The sequence below is a fragment of the Motacilla alba genome, chromosome 2 (genome assembly GCF_015832195.1).
Source record: "Motacilla alba alba isolate MOTALB_02 chromosome 2, Motacilla_alba_V1.0_pri, whole genome shotgun sequence".
NCBI lineage: Eukaryota > Metazoa > Chordata > Aves > Passeriformes > Motacillidae > Motacilla > Motacilla alba.
In genome coordinates this window covers 5,223,591-5,245,476 of record NC_052017.1, presented here as the reverse complement: position 1 = coordinate 5,245,476, position 21,886 = coordinate 5,223,591, and the positions used below count along the sequence as shown (strand labels likewise).

Here is a 21,886-nt window from a genome sequence, read left to right as displayed (position 1 = left end):
GCCAGGATGGATACCTTGCAGTATCCCCAGAGGTCCTCAGGCAAAACTGAGTCAAACCCTAGACCTCTGCAGAGTAGTGGTAGCCCAGACATCGCCATACATTAACATCTCCTTGTATGCACAGGGATTTCATTATCTGAAGCTGAATTTCATCCTATACTTCATTAACTCTGCTGTTCACTAAAGGTTTGAAACACCTTGATTCACTTTTCTGTATTTATTTCAGACATCAAGCTACATATATACATTAGATATGTTTGTCTAGATACACCTGCAGATACATGTAATAGGTGGTAGCATCTTCAGTGTTGTTATTTACCATGGGTTATTAAAGCAGTCTTATTTTCTTCCCAGAATTGCAGCTGACATTTTGCACAAAGAACCATTTGCACTTCATGCTTTTAGCCCAAAAATAAATCTCAGATATCACTCCCTGCTTCCTTCATGAGCAGGTAACCTCAGAGTTGCATTGCTGGGCATTCAAACAGAGTGAACTGCTGAATAAGCACTTTATGTTTACTTATTCCCACATTTCACTGTACACTGCATTTTCCAGAAAAAAATATATGCCTAACCCATGACTTACCATATTTCCTGTAAAAGGTTACTAATAATACCCAGTCCTCCTGGCTGCTAACACAGTGCTTTCAGTTTAAGTAAAAGCAAACTAAAGATTACCTCAGTTTCCAAAAGCAATGGCAGATTTGTACGTCCTTATGGATCCCCTTAAAAAGAAATCTGCTTTCCAGTGACACTGAGCAGCAGACTGTGAAAGCAGGTCGCTTTTTTGGACTTTGAGGTTGGGAATCAAATGACAGATGCACTCAAAGAACCCCAAATTCTTTTAGTATAATTATATTAAGCTTTTAGCCTAATGACAATCCAGCATGCTTTCGTTGACCTTCTCACTTGTAATGCCTTTTCCAAAGCTCGTGACTCTGGTTGTGCCAGTATAAGGCACAAATGATCAGATTAATCCAGCCTCACGTCAGGTGCCTCCCTGAAGTGCTTGAGCTGGAGTTTTCCCAGGATGTCTGTAGACAATGGAGACAGTCTGGCATCCCAGGGGATGTTGAGGAATGAGCAGTGCCCACCAAAGACTAAGCAAGCCTGGATTTTGTATCTCAGAGCTGGATTAAAGGTAGATGCAGGCCAAATAAGCCACACTGAATCACAGAGTATCTCAAGCTGGAAGGACCCATAGAATCACCAAGTCCAGCTCCCTGCAGGCCTATCTAAAACTAAATCATATGAGTAACAACACTGTCCATTGTCCCACCCAGCAGCCCATCTTGGTGACAACCACACTCCAGGACAGTGGTGACCTTTACAACCAGACAGCCTTCCCCAGGGCAGAGGGGAGCTCAGGGTGTTCCAGCCCCAACCCAAGCAGCAGCACAGGGTAACGAGCCAGGCACTGGGCAAGGTGCTGCACCAATTCTGTGCTGGCAGCAAGTGAAAAGCACAAAGGCCTGGAGCTGTGAGGTGATTCCAAGCTCTCCATCCATGGGGGGGAAACAGGCTGCTGGAAGCACCCATCCTCCCCAAAAAGCTCTAGGCAGGGAGACACATATGCTGCTGTGGTAGGCTGCAGTCTGAATATCTCGGCTCCATCATCTCCTTTTGTGTCAAACACAGGGCAAAATCAGACAATTTCTATTCAGATGACACCTTCTCATCAAATCCTGTTTGAAGATATATCTGCAAGTGCTGCTGCTGAAGTTAGAACACTTTTGGAACAAAACCATGAGACTAATTCTTCCTTTCCCTTCCACCTTTCTGTTTGCCTTGATTTGGCAAAAGTGGAGCAATATAAATCTTTATGTATTTAACCTTCCATCTGTCATTCAGTCAGAGAGTGTGCAGGTCTCCTGAGCTCCTGTGAATTGACTCAGGACTGCATTCACTGCCCTGGGCCCTCACTGGTGTCACCCAGGAGGAGGGGAAGGGATTTTACACCTCTCTTCCCTGGAGAAGAATAATTTCCTAGGAGCCAGCCAAGCAGGTTTTGCTGTAACAACAGGGTCCAGAGCGGAAAATACCCCCATCAGTGAAATCTACCATGCAAAAAGGAAGCCATTAATCCAAATTGTAACCCTGTGGCAGCTCATTGTCACTTCTGTCACTCAGCTGCATAGGAAAGGCCAGACAGTGTATGTGAAATACCTGCCAGGGATCACCAGCTACTCATTTAATACTTTTTTCAGCTGCTCATTTAATGCTTTTTTATTGTGGACAAAACAGGGCCCATCTACCTTAAGTGCCGGGTAGATACACACCAGCAAGAAGCTCTTCAGGCACTCTCTGACCAGTGAAAATATCTGATTTTCTTCCTTCCTGTTCATGGATGGCAGTGGACATCTGCACTGTTCTTTGGCTAGCACAGATGGGAGAGATGCAGTTTGTTCTTTGGAGACCTTCTAGCAAGCCTAACAAAATAGGAGCCAATTATTATATTTTGTTTACTGCAGCAGAATCCACCAAGCTGCAAAGAAAAACTGCTCAGAAAGGGGCTTTCATTGCACTGAGTAAGTGCTAGATCTAAGTTAGAGATCTGCAGTAATGGGTCAGTAATATAGTCAGTCTCCCTGGAGGATTATTTCCTTCCTTGGAAGTGTATTTTCCAATCCTTTGTACATTTTCATCCCAGGCCAAAGTCTACTAAGAGAGAATATTCCTGCAAAAAGCAATTTACATGATCACTTATTTTCTATATTCCCTATTCTTTCAGCTATTTGTGCTTGGATAAGAAGCTTATATCCTCCCAGCCCAGTTTCCCTTTATCCTGGAGTCAATCTCGTAATCCCATTCTTCTGATATCTTAGTTTCTCACTGTGAAAATGATCATGATACCATAAGATTGGCAAGAGGTCTCTCTGGCCTGGGGCAAGTGAGGGAGAGCACAGGTTGGACACCATCAATCTCCTTCATTTTTCTTGCCCAGGATCAGCTGGGAAAGCACATGGAAATGGGGATATGAATTTCTTGCCTTGCAGCCACACAACTTCCCACGTGGAAAGTGTTTGAACCCACAAGCAGGAGAGCAGTTGCAGGTGGGGCACTGTAGTACCACTGTAATACCAATTCTTCCAACAGGAATTTTTTCTCATCAACTCTGTATTAGTCTCTTAGATGAAATAGCTGGTTTGTCTGTTTAAATATAAGAAAATGAATTTTAATAAAAACTACTCAGCAAATACAATCTATTTCCTAAGTAAAATCTCTGAACTACTTCATGATGGCAATGAGAGTGGATGTTCTCCTTAGGAAAGAAAAAATGCGAGTAATATGGTAAGAATAATTGTTTCATATGCAAAAAGTGGCTGTAATTTCAGAGATTTCATGTGAATGATTTCTATTTACCCAGAAAAAGGAGAGAACAAGGCTTAATTTTACCACTGGCTTATGAAGAATAAGTAGGGAGGCTGATGCAGCTTTAGCCATCTTCAGGAATGGGGTGAGTTGAGGGTGTTCCCCCTACCCTGAATGTTTTTGTGGTATTTACAATAAAGCTGGGGGTTTTACTGACAATTCTTCTCTTCAGGTACTGAACTTTATGTTTCCCTGCAGTTTTGGTGTGTCTGGTGCAGCTGTTTGTCTCTGAGCAGTGCAGGGCAGAGAAGTGATGCTGGAGGGGAGCTGTGCTCACAGGCGTTTGATGGGGTGGGGAATGATCACCCAATTTCTCACTTCAGAGTTTAAAGGGGTATCTGAAATCAATGGGGCAAATTCCTCAGTCCTGTTCTCTTCACTTTGCACAGGAGGGACCAACCTCTGCCTCTCCTCATCCCCAGGTCCTGCAGCACCGCACAAGTTGGAAGATCAAGGTGCCTGTGTCCTTGTCACTTGAAAGACAGTGCTGGAAACATCAATCTGAGGCAACACGAGACACTTCTTACCACAACCTGGTGGTTGCCTCATGTTTCCAAGGCTTTTTAATCTGTTATTCACCTACGTGCATATAACTGTGCAGACAAATTGTACCACTCCAAATCTGGTCAAGAACTATTGAATTTGGATTTCTTTTGTAGCTGATGACTTCCAGTGTTATTTTTTTTTCCTAAGTATGTTCCTTTGAAGTATTAGAAGATGAGTCTTTGGAAACCAAGTGTTTTCTTGAAATTTCTGAAATTCCAAGTCTCCAAATGTTATATGTGAGGAGGAAGAGAGGGTGAGTGGAGTCAGATAAATTCTTCCCACTACTGGAGCCACAGCATAAAAACAAACATGTTCCTGCAGGTTTTTAATCAGATATCAAAACAACATTAATTCACCAGAGTAGCAAGGACTCCATCAGAGCTGCTGTGGACTTCTCAAGCCACTGTCTAGACAGACAAAACGTGCTGTGAGACAAGTCCAGTTGAAAACTTCTCCCAGCAAAACCAGCTGTGTTTGTGATGTTAAAGGCTCAACGTACCCCAAAAACATCAGGGAAACTATGGAAAGTTTATTGTTTGCAAACCAAGAGACAATTACCCTTCTGCTAAGTCAACAAAAGTGTTTGGCTGTCCTGCTGAGGAGGATGTCAGGACAATCAGAGAGCAAGACAGATTGCACAGTCTGGGGAGTCTTTGCTATTGCTGCTCCCTGCAAGGAGTGATGATCAATGAGAAACACCTGCATTGCCCTGGAATATTTTCACTGGCTGCATGCAAAGAACAGCTGCTCTACCAATTATACAATGACTAGACATAAGGAAAAACCCTCTAATTCTGGATGCTTGAGCTCTGCAGTTTCTACCTGAAGACCACACCAAAGCTAACCCTAGGGGGCTCACGTGGAGGACACTGCCCAGTGCAGGCAGAGTGGGATCCCTGGAGTCATCCTTTTACAATTCAGATCCTGCACCTCCACAGAGAAAGGGACACTCCGTTGTGACCAAGGACTGTGCTAAGTTTTGCCCTCAGCCATCTCAAGGCCATCGTGTTCCTTGGGCAGTCAGGACTGGAGATCAAGAGAAAGAGGTAATTCCCATTCACACATGGCAGAAAACAGCTGGGGAAAGGTAAGCCACAGAGAACCAAAAGGATAAAAAACCCCACATGGAAACAGAGTAAAATTGAAAGAAAACCAGTGATAATGGGCACAGTAAGTAACGGCTTCCTGTGGCCAATATATTACAACAAAGAAAAATCAGCATGAGGGTAGGCCCAGAGACTCAAAAATTAAATCAGAGAGTCAAGAAATAATTAATATTATATTCCCCCCCTCTTTTTTTCTTAATTTTAGGGAGAACATGGCTTCCTTAAAAAAATCTTACTTTCTAATACATTTCCCAGGTTTAATATTATAATTTGGGTTCCCTCACAAAATCACAGTGAGGGAACCCACTTCCTATTAAGTGAAATGTGAAATGTGAAAAGGATACCTCTACAGTGAATTTGGGAGGGGTAAGGAGGTTCTGATTTTGTGCAAGTGCAGATTCCTGGAAGGGCAGAACAAAGTGACAGAGCTGCCTGCCAGCCAGGAGGCCTTCTTTCAAGACAGCTCCAAAATAGATTTCTACCAGTAATTTTGCACAGTATGAAATCTCCTGCCTTCACAGTACATGGCTGGGCTTGTGGCTTTCACAGACCTCTGCTGGAGAAGCCCCATGACTCAGAAGTGGGACAAACCCCCACATTTCATTAAAGAAACGGGAGGATTTAGCAGCAGTGGTGCCAGTTACATCTCCAAAATGAAAGCCATGCCCTGCAAGGTGGGAGGTGCCGACACACACACTTCACTGCTATCCTAAAAAGTGACATATTTCATCTGCCAGCACCTGCTCCTGGGTCCCACAGTGTCCTCAATGGTCAGCCCATCCCCTTGGGTCTCTGGCTCAGCTGTGGCTAATTCTGCACATTTCTTAATGCTTCCAAAATTCCCATGGAGATATCCATGGGTAAGAAGGGAAGGAGGTGAATGTTCTTATCCTACAGGACAAAGCTGGCTCTGAGCTGTGCTTTTCAGAGAGAACTTACTAGAAACATAAGAAAAACACTCCAAGGAGGATTGGCTACCAGCATCCTTCAATGCAAATCTGTGCTCCACCACATGATCAAAGCAAACTCATCTTTCCAGGCAAGATGACCTCATCTCTGACTTCCCTCTTCTTTCAGAAAACACAAAGGCATTTTGCTGATGTGGAAATTTGAAAATTGTTTCATTTATTAATTGTATCTGGTGCCTGGCATAAATCCTAGGAACTGGGGTTACTAAAAACTTTTAGTGCAAGATGGCTAAGCAAAGGAGAAATTCAATGGTGTCAGTTGTCCTTAATAACATTTCCATGGGTTTATTCTCACTGCCAGTCTTCTAGAGAGAAGGCAGGAACTGAGAGCCAGGTAGAATGGCAATTTTATGACCTAAAAATTGCATCTCAGTAGCAGACAAACACCAGCCAAGGCCTGTTCCCCATCCCTGGGGGCAAGCAGCTGACTTCTTTTCCCCCAGGCAGGATGGATTTGTGGCTGCTCTCCCCAGCCAGGGTTGTTCTGAATGCCTAGGTACCAGCTGGGATGGGGTGGCCAGGGAATGTGCCAACCAAGACAGGGGAGGAATGCTTATAATGTTTGTTTTCATGCCTCAGTTTCTAGAGGAAGCCACCTGCCTGTGTTTTCAAACAGAGATCCCTCAGCAGGCACTTTGCACTTGCTGAATCTCCCAGAAACGGGATGGAACAACATCCAAATGTGGGGACAAGAGAACTACAGGAGGGGAGAAGGGACATGGATGTCTTCCCGGAAGAAACACCTGTACAAAAGGGTTTATAACACAAGGAGCAAGTGAGTGCTCTTAGCTGTGCATTTTCAATGAATGAGTCTGTGAGAGAGGGGCCAGAAAGAGAAGGGAACTTGTGGTAGGGAGGAGGCTGCAAACAGAGGAAAAAGGGCATAAACTGCAAGTAGAGCTGCTTGAAAACCTTCCATCCCCCAAGATTTTGTAACTTTCCGTGAAAATTCAGCATGGAAAACGTCAGGTATATTTCAATCCAAATGTTAAGGTCAGTTGGCATGTACCCTTTTCAAGAGAAAATGTGACTATGACCTACAGATGGCAAAGCTTGGTCAGAGCATAAAACCCCTTTTGCATTGAATTGATTACAAGAATTTCAAATGGCTTCAGGACAGCATCTTGGAACTCGCTTGTGTATTGGGAAGGGTGAAGTCAAGACACATAGTGAGAGGGAGTTTGGAGAAGATGTCATGGAAAGCAGAAACCCAAAGCAATGTGGAAACAGGAGGAGGTTTGCTCTAAGGGTGAGATGAGGAAGATTACAGCAGAGATGTGAGACAATGTGAAAAAGGGAATTATAATCACCTCTGCTGTGGAGATGGGCTGGGAGAGTCAAGGGACTTCAGCCTGAAGAAGAGAAGGCTCTGGGAAGACCTTAGAGCCCCTTCCAGTGCCTAAAAGGGCTGCAAGAGAGCTAGAGAAGGACTGGGGACAAGGGCGTGGAGGGATAGGATAAGGGATAATGGCTTTAAACTGAAAAAGGAGAGATTTAGATTAGATATGAGAAAGAAATTTTGCACTGTGGGGGTGGTGAGGCACTGGAAGAGGTTTCCCAGAGAAGTTGTAGCTGTTCCATCCCTGGAAGAATTCAAGGCCAGGTTGGAAGGGCCTTGGAGCTACCTGGGATAGTGAAGGTGTCCCTGCCCATGGCAGAGGGTTTGGAATGAGATGATCTTTAAGGTCCCTTCCAACATAAACCACTCTTTGATTCTAGGACAATGAAAGCCAGAACAGACCAAAATGGAAGAAAATACATTTTAGGTAGAAGATAATTAAAGGAATGGCAGATTTGGTTCATATACAATTAGAACTAATTTAAACATGATTCTGGCTAAGAATGACCCAAAAAAAAAAAAAACCAGGGAAAAAAATTAACACATGAATATGGAATCAAGGAAATAGAACAAAAGGGACTTAAATAGTAAAAAAGAAACAAATATTATACGAGAGATGAAAAATCAATAGGTTTGGTTCTCCTTTCCCTTGTAGTGTTTGCAGTAATATAAAATTGATGGACTAGATTTATATCTCTTGGAGATTCTCCTCAGTACATGTGGGTCAGTTGGTTCATTGAATTTAGAAAAGTTTAACACAGTAAAACACAGACGAGTGGAATTTCAGAAAGATCAAGAAATGTGGAATGGTAGCAGGAGACCAGAGGCAGGACCCCTTGGCAGGAATTTCTTACTGTTGAATAAGACCCCAAAAGGCAGGAAATTGGTATCTGATCCTGTGTACTACAGTTATTTTCCAAATGCATTATTCAGCATTTTTCCTTGGGAAGCCACAGACCGCGTTGCCACACATGTGCTGGGTGGAGAAATCCAGATATTAATGTGCACTGTACATGAAAATATAAATTCCAGTGTCTCTTTAATATCATACACCTGCCAAGAAGGTTAAGTCTGTCATGACTCACTGGTTGTTTCACATATTCTTTTTAACAAGATATTTCTAGAGGCAACTGTTAGAATGAACAGCTCACTGCTTATTTTTGGTGAAGGAAAAAAATGTTTGTAACAGGGTTTTTTTTTAAAAAAAATAGTATAAGATGTTTAGGAGTAGTGAATAATGTATTAATTTTGTACCACCTGGTCTATTTTAGCATTAAAACCTTGCCTTTCCCTCAGCACATGTTAGGAATAATTCTGTTGTCATTACCCTTTCAATGACACCCAGACAACGCACTGTGACATTAATAAAAAGAGACACATTTAGTTGTACCTACCTCTGCACACTCTTGCCCAATTAAATTTGACTCGGTGCCTTCTAGATTTTAATAACTACCCAGTTATTAGCAGAAACTTAACCACTGACAAGCCCCTACTTACACTACTAATCAAGGACACTTGTAGTACAGAAAGTGGGCAGGTTTACCCTACTGATGCCTACTACACCAACAGGGCTGCACTTTTCCAAATAATAACTTATCTCCCCTTCAACCCCCTGGAATAAACCCAAATCTCAGCAAAGAATCCACTAGAATCTTCACAAGTAAAATATCTATGAGGATATAAAACATACATATTGTGTATCTTATTAAAAATATTTCGTCTTGTCAGCAGTTCATAAAATGGAGTCAATGCTTAAACAATATTTTTAGAGAAATATCTTTGATTTGGAAACACAATTAGAACAAAAGGCATGAGGATGGTTTCCAAGGGGTTGGGTCAATTGAATTAATGTATTACCATTCTTCTTCCTTCATATTTCCAAGACACCTCACAGCCATAAATGTTAATGGAAGATAGTTTTGTGTTCCCTTACATACATGCATACGGAAGAGCACTAGCATTGTTAACAGATTTTATTTCTCTCTGATATATCCTAGTGACTCATTTATAGATCAAGAAGCAATATTTATAATTCCACTGATGAAAATCTGCACCAAATGCCAAAATCTGTCACAGTCCACTAATGAATCTGCTTTGGATTATTGCTTTGGGAATTCCTTATGTCACCAATAAATTAAAAAAAAAAAAAAAAGCTTTAGTCCACTTTTTGCTTTCAGCCTCCTTTGAGCTTCATCAGAAGCAAAAGCTCACTTCTCTTCTGTATGCCAACTTCTACTGGGATTTGAGCTAGCTGTGTTTTCAAATATCTACCTTGCTGTAGATGAATATTGCAGGGAAAAAATTGGCAGGTTTTAGTATATATTTAACACAAACACCATGTAATACCTTGAAAACACACTTGTCCCCTAACACAAGATGCAAGCTCAGATTAAGTCACCAAGTGCCAAGACTCAACTCTCCAGAAGAAACAGCTGAGCCTGTAGCAGATACAGACTCTCATAAATCTGAAGTGACAGAAAGAAGCAGATTACTTTTTAGAAAAAGGTTTTGAAAGTAGTCATTCCTCCTATTTATTTTCAGGTGCATTTCCCTCACATATCTGAGGGGAAGCTGCCCTAAACCTCCCAGGTTTGAATAGCCTCCACTCAACCTGCCATAGAATGGCATTTTTTAAACCAGCAGTCTTTGATGGCTCATCATAAATACAGTGATGTTAATTTCCCCAGACTTCTTAGCACCAGCATCTGGTGTTACACGTGGGGGTGGGACATATCTACCCAATAAAATAAATTATAGTTATTTATGTAGGTACTGATAAATCATACACCTTTTAAAGCCTGGAGTGTCAGACAAAAGCTTTGTATTTGAAGTAACCCACAAGAGGATGGAGGCTTTCCATCTCTACTAGAAGCCATCACAGGCAACTGGACTGATGGATGGTTGGTGTCAGGATTTATTTTCTTTAAGCATCAGATGATGCCATCTGTTTCTGGTGGACATTTCTTTAACCCTGAGGATGTTTAATACTTAAGCAGATATAGCCATATCCTTGCCCAAAAGCATCGAGTACCTGAGTGCTCTGCTTCCCAGGCACTTCTCAAGAAAGGATGGATAATGGGGAATACAAATAGCTAGAATTGCTTTGGGACACACAGAGTGTTCAGGTAGCTGGCATGGAAATGATGAAGGGAGAAGCTGGGAATGTGCTGGCATTTAGCTGCCTCCCTCGGAGGTTTGAGCTCTGCAGCATCACACCAAATATTCCTGCTGCCAGATGAGTAGGAGCAAGAAGGACAGCAGTGACATGCTGACAGTTGTTCTGACACCACTTTCTTTGTATCCCCAGTTGAGCTTATTGATGGATTCTGGGCTGCTCTCCTGCAGAGCCACATGTGACTCGGGAAAGGAAACTCGCCTCCCTTACATAAGTGCCCGAGCTGATGAGACGGACTCAAATGGCACTTCCACTTCTCACTAATGATCTCTTGGGCTCCCTGGCTTCTTCTGGACCCTCAAACTCTCCAGCCCTTGTTGCCAGTATTTCCCAGCTCTCATTATGGCTCCTGCAGCTTTCTGATCAATCCTCCTCCTCCCCGGTGCCCCACGTGCCCTTCGCTCGCCGCGTTGCAGATTTTGTCTGTCCTGACGATGACTGCTCCTGACATGCCTATTCCTGCCTGTTTGTCTGCTGGCCCTCTCAGCTGATGTAACCAAAACACAAATACATATTTCCAGAATGTTGGGAGCTGCTGAAAGGGCAGATAAGGTGAACAGCAGCATCCAGGACATGAGCATTGGGGTGCAGAGAGAGGGGAGGGAAGGGAGTGCTCATGTGAGACTTGGGACAACCTGAACTCTCTTCAAATCTCTGGTACATTCCCTGTTCCTTGCAAAAAGCTGTTTTTCCACAGGTTTCACATAGATGCATCTTATCCTCTCCTCTTTCCATTGTGCAAGAAGTAGAACCGATGGATCCTAAGGAGAGTATATGCTTAGAGGCAGAAGTACAACATGTAAAGCTTGAGGACACTGCAGACCTCTACTGTGATTCAATAATTAAAAATCTGAACCCTAAATGTTGTAATTTGGGCTGTCATACCTTCTTCCCAAACCTGCTTTAATTTCCAGCAAGCTGATCTAACCTAGTTCGATTTGCAATTAGAAGGCACACAATATTTTAAAATTCCACTTCGTTTATATTAATAATTAGATGCAATACAAGTACTACATTTTCCTCCAAGGAGATTAACCTTTACTCACACAGTGGATGTCTTCAGTGGCCCCCATGAGTAAGTCATGTTTGTCATTAAATGCAAAAATAATTACTTGATTCAGGGCAGCAAGTCTTGCTGGAACCCTTGAGTTAAAAATTTCTCTAGGGATAGACAGACACAAAAAACCCACAAAAATGGGGCTTTGCTATTCCATATTTTCTATATAATTTGAAAAGAAAATAAGGAGATAGCTGGAAAAGTGCTATCATATGTCATCAGAGTTCCATTTGCATTCATTTATTGAAAAAAGTTGTCTGAATTAAACAGGCTTTGTACTTTTTGGGGTAAAACAACCCTTCATCACCCTTTAAAAAGTTTTATAGTCTTGAAATTCCCTGGTTTAATGCTTCCTGTCTTTTAAAAGCATTGGGGTTTTGATGCATCTTCCCTCAGTGACAGCCCTATCATGTCAGGCAGAAATACAAATCTCCATCTGAAGACCACCTTTGACCATCCTAATATGCTTTGGTTGTCTGAGCTCTTGAAATGTAAAATTGTAATCCACTTTTAGCCAGGCCTGCAAGATGCTATTTTGCTATTACTTCTGGTTTTACCACAAGGGATAATGATAGTTCTCTGTACCCATTTCATTTAAACAAAGAGAAAATCTGACATTACCATAAGCCTCTTTCAAGCCCAGACGTGATCTGCTGAGAAATTTGCAGTGATGGAGAAGCATCAGCATTGAGTGAGACAGGACTTTATGGATACTCCTACACTAATAAATTAAATGTGCTCAGGGATATTTTCTGGCACTGAGGGCAAATGCAAAAGAACATCTCAATCTGTGTTATTAAACTTCTTCATACTCTGCACTGATCACAATATTCCAGCTGGGATAGACCTGAGCCTGTGCCTGTGCCTGATCCCAGCCAGCTGATGGATTCCCACAGGGTGGGCTACCAGTTCTCCTTCACAGGCAGCCACATAGACTCACTCTTTTGTTCCTCAATTAGAGATTGTGGTGCTCAATTAGTGACACTCAGTAATTAATTCTAGAAAAGGGTTTATACAGAAGCAAAGCCCCCGTGTTGAAGACCCATGCAATCCAAATATCAACCCTGTCTCACACATTTACACACTACACATTGCAGCTGCCTCTTTTGTGTTTTTTTTTTTTTAAATCTGTTTTCTTCACTCTAAACATTGAACTAAAGGCAACTTTAGCAAACAAAACAAAAAAAAAAAGTATTAGACAGACACATGGGACCCAGTGACACTTTATATTGCTTAGGGTCTCTTATTCAAGAAAGTGATTCAGGGCAGGGAATTTCTTCTCATAGATTAAGCTTCACATAAAGCTGTAGTCATTTCTCTTCCCCACCCAAACAATCCTCCCAATCCCAAATCTCTCTCTTGCACATCTGTCAGGCCAGGATCTGTGCTAAATGATCCTTCATCTTTCCTGCTTTCTCCTCCTCCTAGGTCATTATTCCCATCCAGGATGCACTGGTGGTGGACAATGTTCTCATGGTCAGGAGGGAGACTCTTGTAAAAGAACAGGATGAAGTGGAAGCACCAAGAAGTTCTGCATTGCTCCCATTCACAGAATCATCTCCTGCTTTGGGTTTGAAGGGACCTTAAAAACCCCCTATTTTCAACCCCTCTGCTATGGGCACAGAACCTTCCAGTAGACCAGGCTGCTCAAAACCCTGTAACTTGATTTTTCTTTCTTGCCCAGCTGCAGAACTGTGTATCTGTCAGAACAGCTCTGGTAACACATTTTTTCAACAGATTTTGCCTGTTCAAGGGGGAAATGGTGGTGAATGACTTATAATGAGGTTCTGTTGGTGTCTGACCAGTTTGAAAATCCTGATTTTAACCTGATGGAGGTTTAGTGGGACTTACTCAGAACACCTCTTCAAGGATCCTTTCCTACATGGAATTATAGAAAAGGCATGTAGGCAGGCACAAAGTTCTTCCACCAAAGAGTGTGACATTTCCATATTTCTGTCTGTTTCATGGGCCAAATTATAATAGAAAAATCATCCATAAGGGCTTCTTGAGATGAGGAAGCAGAATAGAAAGACAGGTTTCAGGCACATTTGACTTTTTCAAATAAAAGTTTCCACTGAGTTTAACCAAAGTGGTCACTTCAAATCTCATCCAAAACCTGCTGAGCAGCTCTGCTGCCAGGCACTGAAATTACCATAGCTAAAAAACAGGACCAGAAGGTCCTCTTGGGTCAACATATCAAGCCACATGGGGATTTCTATAGCTGTCTGCCTGCTAGGATGGCAGGGACAGAAATCGGTAGTTTTAGGGGCTATTTAGCCCTTTATATTTAGATTTTTTGGGTGGTAAAATATTTTATGACTTCACAGACTCCATTAACCAGATCTGGCTATAAAGGCACCTCCATGTAATTATTTCAGATGCAGATGTTCATGGTGACTGATACATATGCTCTCAAACACTTTCTGTTGGTAAGCTACTGGATCATAACATAAATATTTAAACAGGGCTGAGTGCATGACCTTACACTTTGTATTTCATAATTCCATGCATCATGCATTAATTCAATAATGGTTATGCAATCCTGCCTACAGGATAGTGTGATACCCTAGGAATTAGTGGTGCTTTCTACCTTAGTGTTCTCAGAAAATGTCATCAATATTTTCCTGAGTGAATGGACATCAGGAAAAAAAATAAAAAAGGGCTAGGACTGATCCTAAAGGAGGAATTCCATTCTTACAGTCTGCTTTTAAGGAAAATTCTTAAGGTATCACTTTCCTGGTTACAGACCCTACATGTTTACATGCTTGTGACTCCAGTAAATGCAAATTCCACCACGGAAATGCAGCAGTGATTTGCCAGCGTGTGGTGGGTTGGGGAACAGGGGTGGATATGCCATGGATGTACTGGCATGTGCGAATGGGACAGAGCTGAGACCACAGCAGCCCAGAACTCAGCCCTGAGGGCCACTTAATGCACTGCAGCTCTGTGGATTTAACACTAAGAGATGCTTTTTGGCTCATGCAGCCCAGCTGGAGCAGGAGCAGAGACAGCGAGTGCATTTCAGGCTGTCCCTCCCTCAGTGGCACTTCAGGAGAGGCTGGCAGGATCCATACTTCATCCTGGTGGCCATCAGAGGGTAAAAGTGTGGCTTGGCCAGCATGTGTCACACACCCCCAGTGAGGCTGGGAGGTTGTCCAGCCCGTGATGGAAGTGTCACTTTTATTCATGCACGTTGTTAGCGCCCAGCACACACAGCTGTCCCCTGAGAAGTGGCTGGTGTCACATTGGCTCTCACCAGAGCAGGGGGCACCAGGACCTGCCTCCTGACCCTAATTCTCCTACCTCATCTCAATAATTCCTGTCTTGTGATTTACCTTCACCTCGGTAACATAAATATACATTAAAAACATGTTAAGCCCTTTTGAAAACTTAACAAAATGTGTAATTATTCACTTAGCTATTTCACAAGCTCTCTCTTCCAAATGAGGAAGAAATTCTTGAGATCTGTCTCGTTCGCCTTTACCTTCTAAAGCAGCCTCAATGACTCTAAAATGCCACCTGGCAGAAGCAGCACAGCTTTATTGTGCAAAAGGCAGTTACACTGCACACAGTTTCCCAACAATATTGTAAAGTTTAGCTCCTTGAAGATGATTCACTCATCAGCTGACCAGCCTTAAATATAGTTTTGTGTGGCATTGCACACAAATTGTCCCAGACATTTTCAGGATATATGAATACCACCCAAAGACTAAGGATATACTAAAATTCCTTTCAACAACTGGACTGCTCTATAACACAATGTTGCCCAGGGCACCTATTAAGTTTCCTGGCTCTTCTTCACCATTCCTTTGAATTTTTATGTTAGTGAGGCTGGATAAGACCTTCAAACCAATCACTGAACATACCACAGAATTGAAGTGGTTGTAACAATTTCCACACCAGTTTGCAGACTTTACAGGTGTGCAGGTGAATGTTTGCTCCATAATCCTCAGCCTTGAAGTTGGGAAAGTGACCACAGACATCACCATAAGGTAGATGTGACAGATAAAAGTATTTAATTTAGATGCATGTAGATATTCTACACCAAGATTTTCTCCAAGCCTCTAGATACCATGGAAGAATTTAGAGTCCAAATGAGATACAGCCCCAGGATAATATTCTTTATCAGAACTGACTCTTGAAACTCAGAGGAGGAAAAAGTACTTCAGCAAGTTTTTTGCAAGTTTTTCTTTGCTGGCACAGATGGCAATGGAGTTACAGGTGAAAGTTTTTGCACATGAGTATTTTTATCTGAAAGGGCTCGTGGTGATTTTAATCTACCAGAACTTTTGGGTCTGATGATGTTATGAGAGTGAGTTGGTGAGTTCAATCCACTCTTACTGAAGAAAGCAACAATTTTTCTGGTGCCAGAGGTCTAAGATGACCTCCTCTCTACCTGCTAATCAACATCATGAAATCTCCATTTTGGTGCTGGATGAGTGTCAGGATTCAGAATCTGTTGTTCTTTCACCTATAAATAATGTCCTTCTTTTTTTTTTTTCTTTGAGAGACCCAAACACAAGAATTATTCCTCTTTATCAGTCTTTGCCACATCCTTACAGAACTGTTGGCTGAAAAGAGTAAAGCTAGCAATTTTCTCTTTCAGCTGACCAATAACTCCAGCTTCTCCATGCAGACAGAGTTTTTCAAAATCTGGTTTTACATCTGGGACAGTTTTGTTATTTTTTTGAGCACAGAAGGTTAAATATACATAGATAATGTTAATGCAGTCTCTGCTGAGACAGATTTCATACTTAGCAGAACTTGTGCACATTAATGAGTGTTAATATCTAAGGGTATCAGATGTTGATAATTCACATCTTTTAATAATCCATGAATATTTCAAATGTTAACATTTTCCCCAGAATTTAACACATATTCTTTCCAGCTTTCATCATCATACACAGAACACACTGCTTAATGGCAAGGGGAAATTAACTTTCTAGATCTCAGGCTAAACTCTCCTAAAAGATATAATAAATAATGTTTTTTCCTAAATAAAGAAAGTAATATTCTGCCCAGCTCTTCTAATCAAATTTAATTCCAAGAAAAATTTATAGAACTAGTAAGTCATAGAAAAAAAACCATAAATAATTTCTCACTTTTTGAGTAATTACAGTTTAATCTTTCGACTTTTATTTAAAAAACCCTCAAAAATATACTTTGCTCTTGCAATCAACATTTTCATGTGAAAATAACTGTTAATATTTAAGTCAATGTAAACAAAGCAACACACTTTGCTTTTCTACAAGCTCTTTCAAGAACTTTTCTACCCCAGCAGCCGAGAACCAAAACATTGGGTATTTAAAAGCAAAACAACCACTAAAAGCAATTGGTAGCAAAAAACCAACATTTTTTTTTTAACAGCAGCATCTGCTATTGAATAACTCACTACATAAACAGTAAGGCCATTAGAGCCACAATGTCAAAGATGCTCTGTAAGCTGAACAGGCAAAACATTCCCACAATGACTGAGAGCCAGCAAAGCGCTCCTTAAGATGTCAACAGGGAAATATAATTCAGTCTTAATAGGTTCAGAGCTTATGTAAGCCATGCTTATGGGATAGTCTATTAAAAAACCAGCAAGTGAGCCAGTGACATTACTGTAAACAAAACCTGCAGCTTCCTAAAACATGCAAGCTAAAGATGTTCAAAACTCCTCTCAAAGACAGTGTGCTGTGGTAAGGTTTGTGGGTTCTGGACCAGAAGTGAAGGGAAATATAAATATGTCCCAAAACAGGGATAGGTGAGGTGTGTGATACACCTGTACAGAAAAGAGATCAGGAAAGCCTTCAGCCCCATGAACAGCATAAAATATAAAATCATTGTGATCAACCCATTTTCTTCCAGTAAAACATTGCTCTTCTGAAAAAACCCAGCAAGTCTTCATTCCCAGCTAGTCAACTAGTAATGCAGCTTTGGGATAGGAGCAAATTTGTCTTGGTGACAACTCAGTTCATTGAACTGAAATTGTGGAGCAATGTGAGATTTACCATTTCTGGATTAAAAACCGATACATTTGCACATGACCACCAGGAAAGGAAGAAAAGAAAAGAAACCATCTTGAGAACTCACCACCAGGTTTCCTATCACCATGACCAACAAGAAGACCAGAAGGCACAGTGGCTGCCCAGCTACTTCCATGCAGTCCCACATGGTCTCGATCCACTCTCCACACAAAATTCGGAAGATGATGAGGAACGAGTGGAAGAAGTCGTTCATGTGCCACCGTGGCAGATTGCCAGTGGTGCTTATCTTCTTCACGTTGTCCAAGTAGCTTTTCCCAAAAAGCTGCATTCCTACCACGGCAAAAATGAAGACGATGATGGCCAGCACGAGAGTGAGGTTACCGAGGGCACCCACTGAGTTACCAATGATTTTAATGAGCGTGTTTAAGGTCGGCCAGGACTTTGCCAACTTGAAGACTCGCAGCTGTGAACAGAACATAAACAACAGTGTCAGCTCACAGAAGCATCAGCCATTTCAGCCAATGAATTATTAAAGTGAGTAAAACGTGAAAGATGTTAAATGCCGCAGTGTGTGTGGTACAAGGTGATTTTAGCCATACTTCCTGTTAACCTCATTACTTCTATTAATAAAACATCAGTTGGGCTTCTCAGATGAGAATTAAGTTTTCCTGAGCTATGCTCTGCCTGGTTAGATAGACATGGTTTTAATGGCACATTCCCCCACTAGTGGGGAAAGGATGGAAGGATGACATCTATTTCTTAGTATTTTCTTTTGTGTTGCTTTTCCTCCTCAAAATAAACATCCTGACAGGCACCTGGAAGGAGGGATTTCAGGTCTGGTCCCACAATGACAGAAGGAATTCCTCTGTGCTTCAGAGCAAGTCTCAGTCAGATTTCATTAGCTGTTAGCTCCCAGGGTGAAAATCACCTCTGTACCGAGGATCACGCAGTCTGTGCACAGCCCACAGCCCACTTAAGACCTATTTTAAGGATGTAAATGGTGCCTAGCCCTTGTGCTGTGTTTTCAGCTGAAGGTCTAAATTAAGCCCTATTGAAGCAGGATTGCACCAAAAAACTGGAGGGAGACACCTAGGACAGTGATGGAAAATTTATGCTTTTGAGCAATGCGGAGAATTTTGGGGGGAAAAAAAAAAGTTTCTTCTGGTAAATGTAGCCACAAGGGCTTATTTTCCTGATCTTAAAAATTTTGAAGCCATATCATGGCCAAAATAATTAGCATGGACATCCTGGTACATGAAGTGCAACACAAATGTCAAGCTGGCAAGGAAAGTACTTTTTTGTTCCAGAATGTTGCCAGTCTCTCATTAATAGAACACCACTGTCCCCTGCTTAACAAAGGAGCTGACAGCTAAGGAGTTCCTGTGAAAGACAGATGCTATGTTATGCTGATCAGTTCTAGAAAAAAAAAAACCAAAAATCTCTCTCTGAATAATTCAAAGACATTTTCTTTTGACAACATCTAAAAGAACAGTGGCATGTTTATAACATAATTTAGGAATAACAGCTCCTAAAACAACAAGTTATCAGCTCTTGCATTTCTTGGGCTATCAATTTTCTACTGTCTGTGCTAACAGGTGTACAGGTATAAAATGGCAGATCTTTATTACAAATTGGAATTCAAATATTTTAAGTGTGCTACAAGTACCTGGCACAGCTAGAAGGAATCAAATTATGTTCTCATTTATCCTGATGTAAATCTGGAACAATTCCATTTATCCCACAGTAATTAGTGTCACATACTGCTCACCAGCTTGCAGCAATTATAGGCAGATGCATTTTTAAGAAAATACGTTGCATTCATGTCAGAGTTTATATGTAATTAAAAAAAAAAAAGATGGTTAAGAACAGAATAAGACCATTACCAGTCGAAAGGAGCGTAAAACAGACAGGTTTCCCATGCTGGACAAACCCAGTTCCATCAGGCTTAGAATAACAATTATGCTGTCAAAAATATTCCAGCCCTGTTGGAAATAGTAGTAGGGGTCAAGGGCAATTACTTTGAAGATCATTTCTGCTGTAAAAATCCCAGTGAAGACCTGCAGAAAGAAAATATGAAGTCAAACCAACCTTTTAAGCACAACTCCTTGTTTGTGGAGTTTCCACTCACAGAGGCGAACCCAGCAGAAAGTCACACACATTCAAATACTTGCTTCTTTTGTGGCTGACTCTTAATCTCTATTACAATTTTGTCTAGTCTTTTCACAATAATACCTGATGCTAAACTTATAATGACATCTGACTTCAGGATCTGGATTGGAACATACATTTCTGTCTCCTTCCATCATCTCAATAATCACAGTGGTAAAAAAAAAAAAAGGAAAAAAAAGGTGTAAAGGCATCTTTTATAAAGGTTAAATCTATATATTTCAGTGGAGAAAGCTAAGTGAATGGAGAGTGTTAAGGGCTATTTGGCTTGCAGTGTATCTGGTGTATTATCCCTTTTTATTTTGTTCTTATTATCAATAGAAGGGCAATGCACGCCTCCAGTTATTCTGAGGTTATTGCTGGCAGCAAAGACTATTAGAAACCCTAATTTGAGCCTTGGTGGGTTTTTTTTTAAATTTATTTTTACAAATAGTCACACCAATTTTCTTCTCATTGCATCTTGGGAGCACATTGGTTATTTATGACCCAGTTCAAATGTCATATGTTGGAGCTTCTAATTGGAACATTTTTCTTTAAAACAACATATAAATATTACCTATGAGGCAGAGGGAGCAGGGAAAGGAAGGCTGCTGACAGCAAATTCACTTTTAATAGATTCCTGTAAAGTATCCCAGAGAATCAGATTTTGTACTTTTGCATGTCCTGCTTAAGTAATGTTTTAAATGCATAGTGCAATGCTACAATCAACTTAAAATGACAAAATGTGGGCACCAAGTTTGTCATATACTGTTTTATTTTAATGCCACATCCTTGTACAAGCTGCCCAGAGCTTTGTGTTTCTGGAAAATTCAGGAATTTCTGAAATAGAAATGGATACATTTGCAGAAATGGATATCTGTAAAATTAAAAATACATGGTTTTCTGTGAAACAATCAACATTAAGGCACTTTGTTGGTAAAAATGGGAGTGGGGGAGGGAAATCCAGAGGTCGTGTATCACTAATATACAGTCAAGGAGAAATGTTTTCCTTCCAAGAGATTGAGTATTTGCAACATTAGCCCAGCAAAACTGATCTACTCTGAGCAACAGAGATGATACACCCACTAAGACAGGAAAGGCAAAGAGTAAAATCATACAATTATGATATTAAAGAATAAAAATAAATTATCATAGCCTGAATTTGAGGGGTGCTTGGCTTTGCTCTGAAATGCTTCAAGAATTAATTGTTCCACGTGGCCATTTTACACAATTCCTTATGGAAAATAGCTTCTGTTTCCCCTCAGGAAAGTGATATCTTGGATTGCAGCAATACCTTGGGACGGAGCAACTTCCCATCACCACCTCATAGCAAGAACACAACAAACAACCTGTCTCATATTTCTAATTAGCAAAGAACTTCTGAGTCACAGGGGTTAGAGATACCAAACATTCCCACCATAATGCTCAAATTTTTCCTGGGACAGAGAGCAAGACAAGACTGGATGTCTGTGAAATTCTATCCAGGGGCCTGCCTTAAAAAAACTACGAGACCACGCTGCACACATTATGCAACCCTCCTGCTGAGAAAATGACTCAGGAGGATCACTTTCTTTGCCTGAATCATTTTAATCAATAGCCTTCTTGAGAAGGAAATGTCACAGCAAGGCAGCAAAATGTCTGAGCCTTCCTGAAGGCATCAGGAGCTGTGTGTGTATGTACCAGCCACAAATTCCACACAGCACCTGCTCCACTGCACCTGCACAAGGGGCTGGGCGTTTCTTGTGATAAAGGCTGGAAAGAAAACAAGTAGATAACATCCCACTGGTGCTAAATATGACATTGCTGATGTGGAGCACTTTGTCTTAAAAAAAAACCAAAAGAAAAACCCTTTTATCTGTCGTTTCAGCCATTTAGGCTTTAATGTTGCATAATGGTACCTCAGCTTCTAAAGGAAAACAGAAATGGAGGGAGTCTTGCTCTCTCCACTCATTTTTTAAGTGGTGGCACTGCGTGGGCAGATGAACTCTGTACACGTGCTCGGCTGGCCTTCTGATCACATTTGAAAATGTTCATTCCTGTAAGGGATGAACTAAAGGGGCCTGAAAGTAGCAGATGCTGAATGAAGTAGATGGACAATCACAGCAGGAGAGCCCCAATGACTGGCAGATCCAGAGAAAGAAAATCCATATTCCATTTTCATTCTTTCATTTCTCTCAGAAACATTCGCTCAGAGTAAAAAAAAAAAAGC

The 21,886-nt window shown here is 41.3% G+C and overlaps 1 protein-coding gene across 6 annotated transcripts in view; it reads right to left on the bottom strand.

Annotated features, from left to right (window-relative positions):
- Positions 1 to 21,886, bottom strand: part of LOC119698372 (sodium channel protein type 5 subunit alpha-like) — a 215,350-nt gene that overhangs the window by 77,948 nt on the left and 115,516 nt on the right. For all 6 annotated transcript variants that reach the window (XM_038130203.1, XM_038130206.1, XM_038130207.1 and 3 more), the window contains 2 exons: positions 19,416 to 19,589; positions 17,639 to 17,995 (listed from right to left, as the gene is read on the bottom strand). In XM_038130203.1, coding sequence (XP_037986131.1) covers positions 17,639 to 17,995; positions 19,416 to 19,589 — 531 coding nt within the window. The remainder of the gene's footprint in view (positions 1 to 17,638; positions 17,996 to 19,415; positions 19,590 to 21,886) is intronic.